The sequence below is a fragment of the Temnothorax curvispinosus genome, unplaced genomic scaffold, assembly GCF_003070985.1.
Source record: "Temnothorax curvispinosus isolate PA1 unplaced genomic scaffold, ASM307098v1 QBEX01004771.1, whole genome shotgun sequence".
Classification (NCBI taxonomy): Eukaryota; Metazoa; Arthropoda; class Insecta; order Hymenoptera; family Formicidae; genus Temnothorax; species Temnothorax curvispinosus.
In genome coordinates this window covers 105,277-119,464 of record NW_020214551.1, presented here as the reverse complement: position 1 = coordinate 119,464, position 14,188 = coordinate 105,277, and the positions used below count along the sequence as shown (strand labels likewise).

Sequence of the window (14,188 nt, the reverse complement as noted above, 5' to 3'; positions counted from 1 at the left end):
GTGATGATTAACAGAATTCTGCGAGAATTCTATGTGGAAGATATATGCTGAGAAACTCAAAAATCGTATTTATTAATGGAACGTGTAGTTTTACCTAGTTACCGATTTTAATTTACCGCACGTAATAAACTCTGTAATTTCGTACAAAATATCATGTGAATGACATTACATCGTAAATGACTTATCTATCACGAATCCTCTTCTTGAGCACAAGTATAGCACGTTGACAATTTTTTTCCACTTTATTCCATTTCCGAACGTCGCTTCCGAAATCGAACCTATCAATGTTGAAAGATTTGTAACATAGGTAAAAATATTTGTTCATATATTATATAGCGTAAGTAATCGGTAATATTGTTTTCGATGAAGATGAAATTGCAGAAGTGATAATAATTTCTGCGAAATTCATGTAGTATTTTACAAAGTATGCCAACTTATTTGCAAATTAGACATAAAAACTTCTTACATTTTGAATCTTTCGAACACTGAAAGATTTTGATATTTTAAAGTTAGTAAAAACAATTTCATATCACGCAGGAACGTTGAATCGTGCACTAAAATAGTGTCCATGGGCACTGCAGGACAATACAAATCTATTGGCGACTTTAGACTTAATTCATAGAATCGTCACTTCTGTAGCAACGTATATGTAATCTTCGATCATAAATATCCGGATTATACGTATATGTTTAAGACAGTCGTACGTACATTATGAGTGACGTCGTGTACTTTAGCAACGAAAAGAACTTTGCTGCTAAAGTATTCAATTTAGCAAGTGAAATATCGCGGATCTTTACGTTCGCAAGTGGTATTTCATTTATTTGCAAATAAGACAAATCATATACATTTCGCCCGTTATTGTCACGACGGAGATAATATTCGAAATTACAAACGTCCAAGCGCAATAATTTCTTACTATGTGTTATCCGTATACGTTACAGGAGATTTAGGCAAGTTCGCGAAAGCTTCAAGCTACGTATGTTACTTTGTGCTACGTTAGTATTACATATGTTGAATGTATAATGAATTAAATTATGGATAGAGATATGCTAAGTTGCTTGCTATGTATTCTACGTATATAATAAACACGTATAAAACGGAGTACGCTTGTTCGTATATGCGCAGATTTCGAAACAGCGATTTTCGTACAGGGGGTGTTGGCTGATGGGGATACTACGTCTATGCAATGAAAACTTTCATGTAACAATACACATTATATTACAATATTATCTACAAGTAATGTCGCGTCGATACAACACAAATATTTTATATTTTACAGGCGCCTCTAATGACTGTCGAGCTTCTTCTTTTCCTCTGGATAGGTTTCGAAATACCACTTCTCATACTCGTCCTTCATTTGTTCACGACGCGCAAAATACTTGGGGTACATAGCCTTCTCGAGAGGGTGCCAGTAATCCAAGACCCAGTCTGGGATGTCAGCATTTCGGCCATATGCCCCTCCTGTAGCTGAATTGGCAAAGGTTATCGGTTGATAATGTATCTTTGAGAAGAGCTCTTTCTCTCCTTCCTGTAGCAGATGCTTTGCATAACTCAAATCCTTAATATTTTTATTCTTGTCAAAGCGCTCTCTCAATAACGCAGCCTGGTATCTGTAAAGGAATTATAATTGAAATGTATTACGGTAATTGTCATTCATCGTATTCCCTGGACTAAATGGGCGGATTTGAACTATAGAATTGTTTTCCACAAACTCCACGTATCCTTTGCTAATCGAGTCCTTTCATCCCATTAATCACAATCATCACACGTAATGACAGTACTTTGCACTGTCTCGGTCTCTTGTGTTCCGAAGAAACATTTCGTTTGAATCAATGCATTGATCACCGCCTGCCAGGCGGCGTGGTGATTTTAACCAAACTCCAATTAATTTAATCGGTTAACTTTAATCAAGTAACTAAGTAACACCTTGTGTGTTACTTGTATCTCACTGACAGATGGAATCATCAGTTGATTCTAATTTGATCCAATGATTGGAAAGAAAGAGTAGATTAAGAATAAATTAGTTGGAAATGTTGCTTTAATCGATCCCGTCGGCGTCGGTTGTATGTACAGAATTAATCGTTGTCCGTTGATTAACGTAATCGGACGTCGATGGATCCACTTTGGGTGATGTATACATACCTGCGGTCGTGTATCTCGTGCACCCAATCCTCCATGCAGCGCACGGCGCGCTTGTACAGCCTGCACACCTTCTGCTGGTGCGATATGAGCTCCGAAGGAAGATGTGCCATTGTTTAAAACAACGTACAACGTACAACTCTCCCCGAAAGCACCAACCCTTGTAATAAATTATAATAATAAACACGTACGTGGAGAGTCAGAGGGGTGACGTAAAGCAATATGGCGTCTTAAGTGACGCTAGCGACAACTAGCGGTCGTAGGTCGTACTCGGTCTCGTACAGTCTCGTAGGCTGCTCGTAGGTCGATAGGTGTCGTGACTGTCGTGTGTCGTGTGTCGTTAGTCGTACGGTTTCATCGTGCACTGTGCGCTAGTTGGTGCCTTGGTGCTCGGTGCTCTCGTGAAGAGAATCGTGGCGTTACATGTCATTCCTTGACGTCCTCGAAATGATATTGATGTGTAAAATGGAGTAAAGCCTGGGACGTCAGATCGCTCCGCTGTGCTCGCTCCGCTGCGTGCCCTTAACGAAGGTAAGGGCCTCGTCATTTCCGTCGCGGCTGATCCGCGATCCGCGATCGCACCGTTACGTCGCGACATCGCCCAGATTCGATCGAGCGGGGAGTCGGTGCATCGTTCAAAGTCTTGCCGCGTTTCAGTGCCAAGTATTTTCGCCTAAACTGGCGCGTCCTTCTGGGTGGATCACGCTCGAGAGCGGCGAGAAGGCCGAGAAGACGCGTTAGTTTCGCGCTCGCACGTAATCGAACGGTAACGGTAACGTTAACGTTACCAACGTTTTAGCTCCAAGTTGACGTCATCGCTGAGAAATCAATAACTGCATTGGGCCGTGGGCTTTTATTCGTGGTAGCTAGGTAGCTTCCTCGGCCACGTTTACGGAGCAGACACATTGTACGTCTGACGTGCTTATCATTCTAGAGTTTATGATATCATTTTTCAGTAATCTATTGCTAGACGACAAGATGATGTCCGATCGTAAAGCCGAGCTAGAAAGGAAGAAGGCGAAGCTGCAAGCTATTAGGGAGGAGAAGGAGAGGCGCAGGAGGGAGAAAGAACAGAAAGATGTAAGGGACAAGAGAGATTTATAAATGAAAAATGATCAGTGTTCAGTTTGTACATACGTAAAAATGTAAAGATGACTTGTGACACGTATAAACACGTCACTTGGGATTATAGGTAGAAGAAGCTACCGTTCGTGCCGCTGGCACGGACAAGGATCAGCGCAAGGAGATAGATGCAATGTTGTCTTCTTTGGGCGTAGCGCCAGTGTCAGGTACACATATACACGTTACAGGTGTTTGATTATAAACTCTATCTTTTCCTATGCAACGCTCTAACTGTTTCTGTCTGTTTGCAGACGTGCTCTCTAGTTTGTCGAGTATGAGCTCGCTGACGCCTGAACAAAGTGCTACGGCCACACCGGACGCCAGCTTGCAGCCATCCAGTATAACGTCTGCTCAAAGGTATTTATTTGCATCTTTCTTGCATTTTTTCAAGACCGATTTATAACTTGGCATCGTGATACGAAGCAGTGCGGGACGAAGGAAGACGCGGGAGCTCACAATCGTCTCCGTGGCGCACACAAACATTCCACCAAAAGAACCGGTCGTTTACAGCAAGCAAACGCAAACCATTCAGACCACGCATACATCCCACGACGGTGAGTCAATATTTCTCTTATATATTTATCGATTTATTTATATTGCACATATGTGTTATATCTCACTCGTGCGTTCGCAAAGAAACGTTTTTAGATAGACATAAATATTGATGGAATTAAAATATAATTAATTTTTGAGACGTCCTTAAATCTGATCGATTGGTTACAAGATGGTTGTTTTATATTGTTATATTTTATATGAATCTAATCTGTTAACTATATATTTTCGGCTATTTTTTTATACTATAAATAATTCCATTAATTATTAATACTCGATTGCCAACGTAAGTTTACAAGTTTATAGCGCGTTCACACACAGTGCGTGTTTTAAAATCACTGAAATATCAACGTACACATATTCCATTGTTCTCGCATCAACAAAATTTTTACAATTGATTATGGTAAAGTGGGTGGTCTATAAAAAAAGATAGTCTTCTATATATCTATATATATTTTTTTTATTACAACACTGTGTTACAATCTGTCTGTAACCACATGGATAGTCTTAACAATATTTTTGTGCATTATTGTGAATTATTTCGTGTATTAACTACGAATGAGGTAAATTATGATGTTAATCACACAAAAGTGCAATTTTTTTTAATTTTTTGTTTTGGAATGACGAATAACATTAAGATTGAGTTAACCTTCTAAATTGTTTCTTATAATTAATTTTAAAGCGGCGAGGAAACTTACATATTCCTAAAACATGAATTTAATGATTCATTACATCGCAATTATCATTTTGCACTTTTCCTTCATATTATTTGTGAAGGATTAATAGTTTTCAACACTTACATGATTTTTTAATATCTTATTACTTAAACAATACTCGGCATTAAAAGAATAACATATTGTGTTTATGTAGTGACACAAATATTATTAATCAGCACATATTTAATATACAATATGTACTAATAACATTTATATATAATATATAAGAAAAATGAATAATATATTATTATACGTATTATTATATTTGAAAATGAATAACAGTTTTTATTGTGAGCCTTAGATTATGTGTATAACAAACATATATTAGTCATTATATAACGAGTAGTAAGCATCTAACAATCAATCTGGGTTTGGTACAAGTTTTTTTGGTGGTGGCAACTTTTTCCTATGCAACGTTTTCATTTCCATGAACACAACCGCAAATTCAGTTAGTCCTTGATGTTCTTAAATACCTACATTATATGTTTTGCTGACGATTACTCTCACACGCAGTCTTGGATTTTGCTAACAATACAAAGCTGATCACAAACAATTTATGTTAGTGATTAACAAATTTTTATATATTTTATTCCGATACCACCTACTTTACTGTGATGAAAGATAGCGCAACGTTAATTATAACAAAATCTGAATTTTGGTGGAAAAAAATGTTTCCTCTTATAATTATACATTTGATTGACACAGAGGAATATTATACTTATAAATATATACGCATATATATATATATATATATATATATATATATATATATATATACATGATAGATTTTTTAAATATGTATTTGTTACCTAACTGATCTTGCGGTGTTAATTAAACATACGCGTGTTCCCTTGTCTTGCGATACAATCTGATCGATTCATCCGGTGTTGGACACAAGGACTGTCCACATCGTCCTCTGCATACACCATCTACTCCTCCTGTTCAACAACAACACCAACTCACTCTTGCTCCGCAGGCTACTTTGAGACTGACTGGTGGCGTCCCAGGAAAGGTGGGTCTGCACCAAACTACCTATGTATGTTCTGTCTACTTTTTTACTACCCTTCCATAATTGTCGTACGACGTTACATTATAGAGGTAGAGATACACATCGGAAGGTAGAGATATGTCGCGCGTTCCAAATGAAGGGATGTAGAATCTAATCTTTGGGGTGCTTTGCGCTTTTTAAACATTGCTCCGCAAAATCTTTGATTTTTCGTTCTTCTTCATATATATCAAGTTATGTGAAGGCAACGAGGAGTCGTGAAGATTACACACAAGTTGCTATAATAACCGATTTTACATTTGAATTGTGCTGCAAGAGTTTTGTATGTGGAAATTTTTATTTACTATATATATATATATATATATATATATATATATATATATATATATATTAATTATACTGTATTGAGAATGAAGAGATTTTTATATTACAAGTGTATTCACTGTTGCCATCTCCTTCTAGATTTTTATATATTATAGTTTTACTTCCACATACACACAGATAACCGTTTGCTTGCATATGATAAAAAAGCTTATTCACGCTTCAATAGTTTAATGAAATAATTGACAGATTGACAGAAAGTTAAGATTACACAGCACATTAACTCTAGGCGTCCTGTTTGTTGGGAAAACATACGACGTACGATTACAAACTGAAATTCTTACAAGATTGTTATGCCATGACTCATGCGTGCTGGTAGAGACGTGGTATTTGTGCTCACATGTAGAATATTTCTTCAAATATATTTTTAGATATAAAAATAATGACCTCTAATGACGTAGGTATATATATTATATATATGTATAAGCATATATATATAAGATATAAAAATAGCTTCTTTGTGAATAGCTTCTTTTTAATGTTCTTGATAAAATATTACGTGCAAAGATATATGTATATACTCTAACATTGAGATAATTGTCCACGTCGCTTAAAAAATTATTTGCTTTATTGTTTCTATTATATATTAACAAGAACAATGATATCAATATCGATTTTTCAGAGAAACTTTGGGGGTGGGCATAAGTGTGACAAGGGATGTAAGTGAGATATTGCAGCTTATTCGTTAAAGAGCATCTATTGTTGGGGATAACTAAAAAAAAAATTAAGGTTTTCGCCACAATATTGGATCAATAAACTAATGAACATTCTATACCGTCGCTAGTAAACGAAAGTGTTGAACATGAAAGATAAACATTAATTACCCTAACGATAAACATTTTGAATATGTACGTTTCCTCTCATGCATAGGAATCGAAGCACCGCACAATATAAGAATTTACAAAATTATATATGCACCTAACTACATTCAGCATAATTTTTTATTTAAGATACAACTTGATCGAAACGTATGTCTATGACACGCTACGACTTTATTTATCGTTATCTACTTTTTTGGAAATTTTCGCAAACAATTTACGCAGCATTAAAAAATTTATTTGCCGTTGTCCCTATAGGATGTACAGTCGAATTTTAAAACCGTCGGACATTACAGTGACAAAATTATTTATCACCCTTTTGTACAGTTTTGAATTTTGCTTAAACTCGACTTTTTTTTTATTCTGAACTAACGAGTCTGAGTGTAGAGAGGTGTTATTAGCGTAATGCATTCTTATGATATCGTAACTAAGTACAATTTTTTCCCTCCCTTCTCAGCTCATGCATTCGACTATTACGGTAAGTTATGATTTCTCTTGGTTCTGAAAACGATTTTTAGATTCAGAGTTAGGTTTAGCTTGTATTCAGTTTGTATTACTTGAGGCAACGATTATTCTGAGAACTGCGATTCCTGGCAAAGAGTACGTCGCGTTATTCGGATTAAATTTCACATACTATTCCAACGTATTTACGCCAAACGAACGTGTTAAGAGATAAGAGAAATTAACGTACTACCAAATTTACTATTTGTTCGCCAAAAATATAGCGTATATTATTCGTAGCCCATCAATACATTTTAAATTAATGACATTTGCAACATACTAGATAGTGCTTTTACTTGCCTTTATTCGGAATAGATACGGCCGAGACTAGAAAACGGATGAAGAATATCGTCTCCAGAATTTAGCGTTTTCCATAATAGGAAATGTCAGCAAGGAATGCAAAACAACTCTCCACCCGGAGCCTGATCGGTCTTTACTATCTTATGGATATGCTTTTATACCTCTTCCGACTCTCTTCTTCGTTAAGTTTGCCTATTTTTGGGTGCATTTATTCTTTATTTACGGTATCTATTATTTTCCAAATATTTATCTGACATCCCGACTCTATACATCAAAGAAAAATCTGCTATTAGGCACACTACACAAATCTGTCTGCATATATCTGATTCTCGGAAAGCATGCAGAAATTTCGAAGATGGTTGTTTCGACGTTCCCTGGTGTTCTTCAAACACGATTTTTGCAATACTTTCAAGCTGTCTCTTACGATATGTATCACTAATTTCACATAGTAGGCATGCTACCAAAAGAATATGTTTTCTTTATTAATATTATAAAACGAATGTGTGAGTGTAAAAAAGAGAAACAAGGTGAATTGCAATGTTTAATGAAAACGGTTATAAAGCTCTGACAACTACTAATGGTATTCTTGATGCCATCTCGTCATGGCACATCAAGGATATCAGAATCTTTTGAGAGAGAGAGAGATATATCCATTGGCAAATCTTGTCACAACTTAACGCACCTTCCAGAGTTCTCGGCGCGATGTTCATTATCTGAAATCTCTTTGGGAATGCTAACGCATCATTAATGCTTACTAACATGAAAACAATTTTTCTAGAGCTAAGGTGTTGTGGGATATTAACTGAATTCAAGTTGAAGATGACATATTACACACGTTATTTTCGGTACACTCTGACTCTGTTTTTAGTAAATTACTTACCACTGATATAATATATATATATATATATATATATAACATTTTAATACAATACCTTATATAAAGATATGTCGCTTGAGCTTTTAGTGGCGCAGGAACATTTTTTTTTTTTTTAATAAAATGTTCTTCGGTCGCAGAATATTGCTTCTTAACAGCACGTGGGTGGCGTAGCAATAAAGTTAATAGACCTAACAGAGTTAAAACGACAGACACATGTACGTGTCCATACGAATATATCGCAGCATAGCTATACAGCATTCTCAAAATATGTACATCGCGCACTTGTTTTTCTATCTTATGAATATTGACAGGTTTATTTTCACTGCCAGTCGGAAAGTACGTGTTATAAATATGTCGAGTCTCATTAATCGAAAGACGTGGAAAAAAGAACATGCAGTTTTTATTTCAATAGTCGGAGATGTCAGTATGTTGTATTAAATCGTTATTTCACGTTCATGATCCCTTATTTGTCTTCATTTTAATTTGCTATAAAAACTTTTGAAATTTTTCCGAAACAATGAGTTCTTGTGCCAGATTTATTTTCCGAGAAATATCCTACCTCGTCAGATGAGAAGAGATTCCTATGAATTTTTTTTATTCAATATTTAAGCGAAGAGATTAAAAAACTTTTACATATTTTAAGAAGTAAGAGACTTCTCTTATTAAACGCTTTAGTGAGTTTAACGTAGTATATTGAAATATACTCCGAAATATACACAGCCGTTGCTAATGGGAATATTGTACGCATGTAAATAGATATGTCGACTATTATGATTTATCAAATTCACGTGCTACTTTCAAGTTTCTCGAGCGCGTGTTGATGTATTTTGCATGACAAAATAAGAAAAGTTAGTTGAATCTTATATTGCATAATACGTTATCGCGAGAATGATGTAACGGTAAAAATCCCGGCGAAATATTTCACATTAGAGACGTGAGATAAAGCGAAGTGAAAGACTCAAGTAACTTTTAGCTTTTGTACATGTATTATTATGCATCAATAATGTCTATTTAAAGAAATATATATTTCAAAAGCGCTACAAACACGTCCGGCAAATAGGATATCAAATTGATTGACATTTTCTTTTCCCTCCTTCAAGACGAGTACAATCTAAATCCTGGTTTAGAATGGGAGGACGAATTTACAGGTAGGTAATTCCTCTCTAGAGACGATTTTGTTTAATTATCTCACAGACATGTCCATAAACCTCACACCCTCACAAAGTTGCGCTTAAAAGTAATATCTTTACGTAACTTTCTTTGCAATTTGTCGTCTCTGTCTTATATATGCACTGAACGAAGGGAATTGTCGCTAGCGTTTACAACTTGCTTGATGATTTGCTTTATTTTATAAAATATATAAATTTTTTTTTAAATTTCTCTTTACATAATCTAAGATAAATCCGCTTTTATCCGTCTCCGTATTGCGCATGCAGATATATTGAGCTTTGTTATTTTTTGAGGCGGGATACTGTATACTGTGAGTTGTCTAATGATTGAAGATTTAAAGATTTAGCACTTTTAATTAAGATTTATTATTTTTTAAAAAGTAAAGCGACAGAGAGAATCTTAAATGCTAATTTATTTTATTTGTCGCAGTTGTAGATGTTGTAATTTTAATCGGTACTGCATGAGACCTGGAAAGTTGCGTTAAATCGTCTCCACTCGCCGGTGCATTCATTTATTGTTTTTATTATTTCAAGAAGATTTAATTTACACGATCGCACGGCTGTAAACCCACTTCTTTTCCGTCTTCATCGGACCATTGATTTTTATTTATTAATTTATAAATTTGTTCATCATTGATCATTATACGATAATAGTGTCATAGGGGGGAGAGAGAGAGAGAGAGAGAGAGAGAGAGAGAGAGAGAGAGAGAGAGAGATGGTGAAACCTCACGCACGTGTCACATTCTACATGATAATTTCCCGTTGATGATTACATAATCAGTAATATAATAGTACGTACACTGGTAAAGGGAAACGTAGTAATCTCTTGTTACTTGTAACGTCCACGTTCATTTTTCTTCTCATTTCTCACGCATCATTCCACCTCATCGAGGTGCTGCATGCCAACAAAGGGTGGAGAGACACACGTGAAAAAAAGATACGATGGAAAAATGTAAAATCAATGCTATTTACGACAGTCCACCAACAAGCAGTCCACCTTTCGTACATGTGGTTAATTTTGCATGTCATCTAGGCTCACACTCATAAATTTTTTTTCCTCTATATATGAAACCTTAGCAATGGTAAATTTCCAGCATGGTAAATTATTCGATATGGCATTTATCAATGCTTTTAGATGTTGCTCCTTCGAAATGAGATTTCGTTAAACATTTGCAAGTTGGCAGCTACCTGTGCAATTCATATTAAAGAACGTGTGAAGAAAACAATCGTAATTTGTTTTTTTTTCTTTTTTTCTAAATAACACGCTGGCATGTAACGTTTTTTCGGCACTTGAGGTGTAAAGACAAATGCAAAATGTTGCAGAAACGAATGTTGGGATTTTAACAGAATGCACAGTGTTGTTTTTCTCTTAGATGTGAATTCAAGATGTTAGATTACTGCGCTATAGATATTCTTCAAAGCATTTCAATATTTGTTGCAAAAAAGAAACTAGCTCTTCTCTTTTATTTAATATAAAAGCGATACTTTTGTAAATTAGATCATTAGTCGACGTCTAAATAAATAGGTATAGATCAGTAGCTAGGTAGTTACATCCAAGTTAGGGTACTTGTGGCGGAACCAGCTTATTCACCACAGTTTTGACATTTGATGATGGCCAAGCCGAAGACGAAGAAAATAGCTTGCCGCACATGGACGGTTTCCAGAGTAAGCTCCCACCGGGAATCCTTCCTCACGGATTACCGCAAGTTAAGGAAGTCCAGCCTGCCGTTACACAGGTAGAGCAAGAGAAGCAGAAAGAGAAGCCCAAGAAAGAAGGTGCGTGGACCATCAATCTCCTTGGTTCTGTTCACTGGCCAAAAATCTTGATACTTTTGATTAATCCCGCAGTACGGGAGCTTAGCGAAGAAGAGAAGCAAATGATTATCCTGTCGGAAGACTTCCAACGATTCCTCGATCGTACCAGCAGAATCGTGGAGAGAGCACTGGGCGAATCGGTCGATATCTACACCGATTATGCTGGCACTATGGACGGCGAAGACGGAATGTGTGTTTTTTTCAATCAATCTTTCTTTGTTTCTAAGGCAGTATAGCTGTTTGAAACGTCATAGACGTTCTGCTCGACGTAAATGACCGTTCTGACGTGTGACGTGTTGCAGGGACGAGAAGAGTCATCAACGGTTGTGGTTGAATCGCTCGTTCATTTGCGAGCGATGGTCCCGTAATCGTTGTGTAACCTCCATGGACTGGTCGCCGCAGTTCCCCGAGCTTTTAGCGGCTTCGTACAATAACAACGATGACACTCCGAACGATCCTGACGGCGTATGCCTAATCTGGAATACGAAATTCAAGAAAACCACGCCAGAGTTTATCTTTCACTGTCAATCGCCCGTTATGTCCACCACGTTCGCCAGATTCCACCCGAACTTGATCCTGGGCGGCACCTACTCCGGTCAAATTGTGCTTTGGGACAATCGAGTGCAAAAGAGGACTCCCATACAACGCACTCCCTTGTCAGCCACTGCGCACACTGTAAGTATCACATATCACCTTCCATCAAGATACATCACGTAGCTAGTTGAGCTTTTTAGGCTTCTAAGCTTAGAGTGCGAGAACGTACAAGTACGTACTTGATCTGCAGCACCCGGTATACTGCTTGAACGTCGTTGGAACGCAAAACGCGCACAATCTGATCAGCATTTCGACAGACGGCAAATTGTGCTCGTGGAGTTTGGACATGCTGTCACAACCGCAAGAAGCATTAGAATTGCACACGAAGCAATCGAAAGCGATTGCCGCCACGTGCTTGGCCTTCCCGCATGGCGACGTTAACAATTTCGTCATGGGAAGTGAGGACGGGACCGTTTACTCGGGTATGTATGCGTGTCCACATATACCAACGTGAGAATATATGAAGAGTAAACTAAAAGAATTAACAACATTTTAATTTTGTCAAATAGCCTGCCGACACGGTAGCCGCGCCGGGTTGACGGAAACGTACGAGGGTCATCAGGGGCCGGTCACTGGCGTTAGCGCACACGCGGTGCAGGGCGGAATAGACTTCTCTCATCTATTCCTGACATCTTCCCTAGACTGGACTATCAAACTCTGGAGCCTAAAAGAGAATAAGCCGCTCTACTCTTTCGAGCACAATGGCGACTACGTCTATGACGTCGCATGGTCTCCGACGCACCCGGCGCTGTTCGCCTCTGTCGATGATTCCGGCAGGCTGGATTTGTGGAATCTGAATCAGGATACGGAGGTACCCACCGCCAGCGTCGTCGTTGATGGGTGCCCTGCTCTGAACAGGGTATCGTGGACGCCAAGTGGATTGCATGTCACTGTCGGTGACGATACTGGGAAAATATGGGTCTACGATGTCGCCGAGGTACGTAAGATGATCACTTTGAAGATTTTCTCGGCTGTTTATATGATAACGTAGGCAATGTTGCGTGCTGAAACTTGTGCAAAAACATTCTCTATATTTGATTCTTTTTTTTTTTCAATATAGCATCTAGCTCATCCAAGGATTGACGAATGGAACAAGTTCCTGTACACGCAACAGGACCTGAAAAACAATAAAGCGGATGAAGAACTGGATAAACTTAATCTTAGTTCCGGGCCGTCTTCGTTAACATCTATGACATCCATTTCGTCAGTGCCTCTGAGATAAAAACCATACGTTTATTTGCTCTAGCGATGTAATTGCCATAGTAACTTTTTCCAGGAATTGATTACACTTGCACGTGTATAAAATATTGAAAAATAAGAACCCAAGGGAGAGGTTTGGCTTCCACAATGATTTTACTGAATGTAATATTGAAAGATTAGTTGCCAATTTTTCTCTCCATTTTTCTTCGTTAATGAAACAATGACTATATCGAAACAACTCTTCATCCTTGGAAAATATACATATTATTAACGTGTTAAGCATTAATAATAATTATTCTATAATACAAAAATATATGTTCAACTAAAATTATAAGTATTAGTTGAGTAAATCTATGATATATCAGAATTGTAAATAATGCTTTAATCGTATTTTGAAGGATTATTTTATATAATTTGTTGTGATTTAGCTCAAATACGTTTCGCACGACAATTTATCGGTATTTATCGCCAAGCACTTGAGATAATATTACATGTTGTCAAATTTAGGAAATTAAAACCACTGATTGAAACTTCAAAGATGAAATATTCTCTGAATTGTTATGTAAAGAGAAAGGAACACACATACTCATTAAGCTGTGTAATATATTTATATATATTTCCCCAGTCAAATAATTTGTTTACGCACGTCGTTTTATTCGTTCATTTTTTTCAAGTAACAATCATCGCTATTTTTAGAAATGTATATTTATTAGGCGTTTTTGTATCATCTCGTAAATGTTGTTGCAAATACACGTCATTTATTGCGAAATATTGCAAATGGACCTTTTTAAGCGTACGTTTCTATTTAATTCGCGTCACGTTGTTGCGTCATTTCTTCGTACAAAGAATATTATCGTTTGCAGGTCGTTATATAAATAAAGATGACGCCATTCCTGCGATTAGTGACGCATCGATGAATAATTAGAACGGCGACTTTTGTGTTACGCATTGATCATCGATTAAAGTCTCTTCCGATCAGTTTTTTTCCGAGTCGGTAA

General features: G+C 36.9%; 2 protein-coding genes across 24 annotated transcripts; one reads left to right on the top strand and one right to left on the bottom strand.

The window, feature by feature from the left end:
- Positions 1-792: 792 nt before the first annotated feature.
- LOC112453996 (NADH dehydrogenase [ubiquinone] 1 beta subcomplex subunit 9) lies at positions 793-2,363 on the bottom strand. Its single transcript, XM_025015117.1, has 2 exons — positions 2,143-2,363; positions 793-1,610 (listed from the first exon to the last, which is right to left on the bottom strand). Exons 1-2 carry the CDS (start codon positions 2,250-2,252, stop codon positions 1,286-1,288), a joined length of 435 nt encoding a protein of 144 aa, XP_024870885.1. The 5' UTR covers positions 2,253-2,363; the 3' UTR covers positions 793-1,285.
- A 114-nt stretch (positions 2,364-2,477) lies between these two features.
- Positions 2,478-13,961, top strand: LOC112453990 (cytoplasmic dynein 1 intermediate chain). 23 transcript variants are annotated; one of them, XM_025015094.1, is made up of 14 exons: positions 2,478-2,670; positions 3,096-3,219; positions 3,332-3,428; positions 3,513-3,618; positions 3,688-3,815; positions 5,506-5,541; positions 7,192-7,212; positions 9,513-9,560; positions 11,202-11,357; positions 11,430-11,586; positions 11,699-12,071; positions 12,181-12,412; positions 12,500-12,927; positions 13,051-13,961. In XM_025015094.1, exons 2-14 carry the CDS (start codon positions 3,118-3,120, stop codon positions 13,210-13,212), a joined length of 2,046 nt encoding a protein of 681 aa, XP_024870862.1. In that variant the 5' UTR covers positions 2,478-2,670; positions 3,096-3,117; the 3' UTR covers positions 13,213-13,961. The 23 variants fall into 23 exon arrangements, with proteins under 23 accessions (XP_024870862.1, XP_024870859.1, XP_024870855.1 ...); XM_025015091.1 differs by having other exon boundaries at positions 3,685-3,815; positions 11,178-11,357; XM_025015087.1 differs by having other exon boundaries at positions 3,685-3,815; positions 5,428-5,541.
- The last annotated feature ends 227 nt before the right edge of the window (positions 13,962-14,188 follow it).

Excerpts from the sequence above, each read along its gene's own strand:
- LOC112453996 (XM_025015117.1), bottom strand. The coding sequence starts at position 2,252 with ATGGCACATCTTCCTTCGGAGCTCATATCGCACCAGCAGAAGGTGTGC. Across the intron at positions 1,611-2,142 it reads CACGAGATACACGACCGCAG|ATACCAGGCTGCGTTATTGA; the intron begins GTATGTATACAT and ends ATTCCTTTACAG.
- LOC112453990 (XM_025015080.1), top strand. The coding sequence starts at position 3,118 with ATGATGTCCGATCGTAAAGCCGAGCTAGAAAGGAAGAAGGCGAAGCTG. Across the intron at positions 3,816-5,427 it reads CACGCATACATCCCACGACG|GACTGTCCACATCGTCCTCT; the intron begins GTGAGTCAATAT and ends GTTGGACACAAG. Across the intron at positions 12,928-13,050 it reads GGGTCTACGATGTCGCCGAG|CATCTAGCTCATCCAAGGAT; the intron begins GTACGTAAGATG and ends TTTTCAATATAG.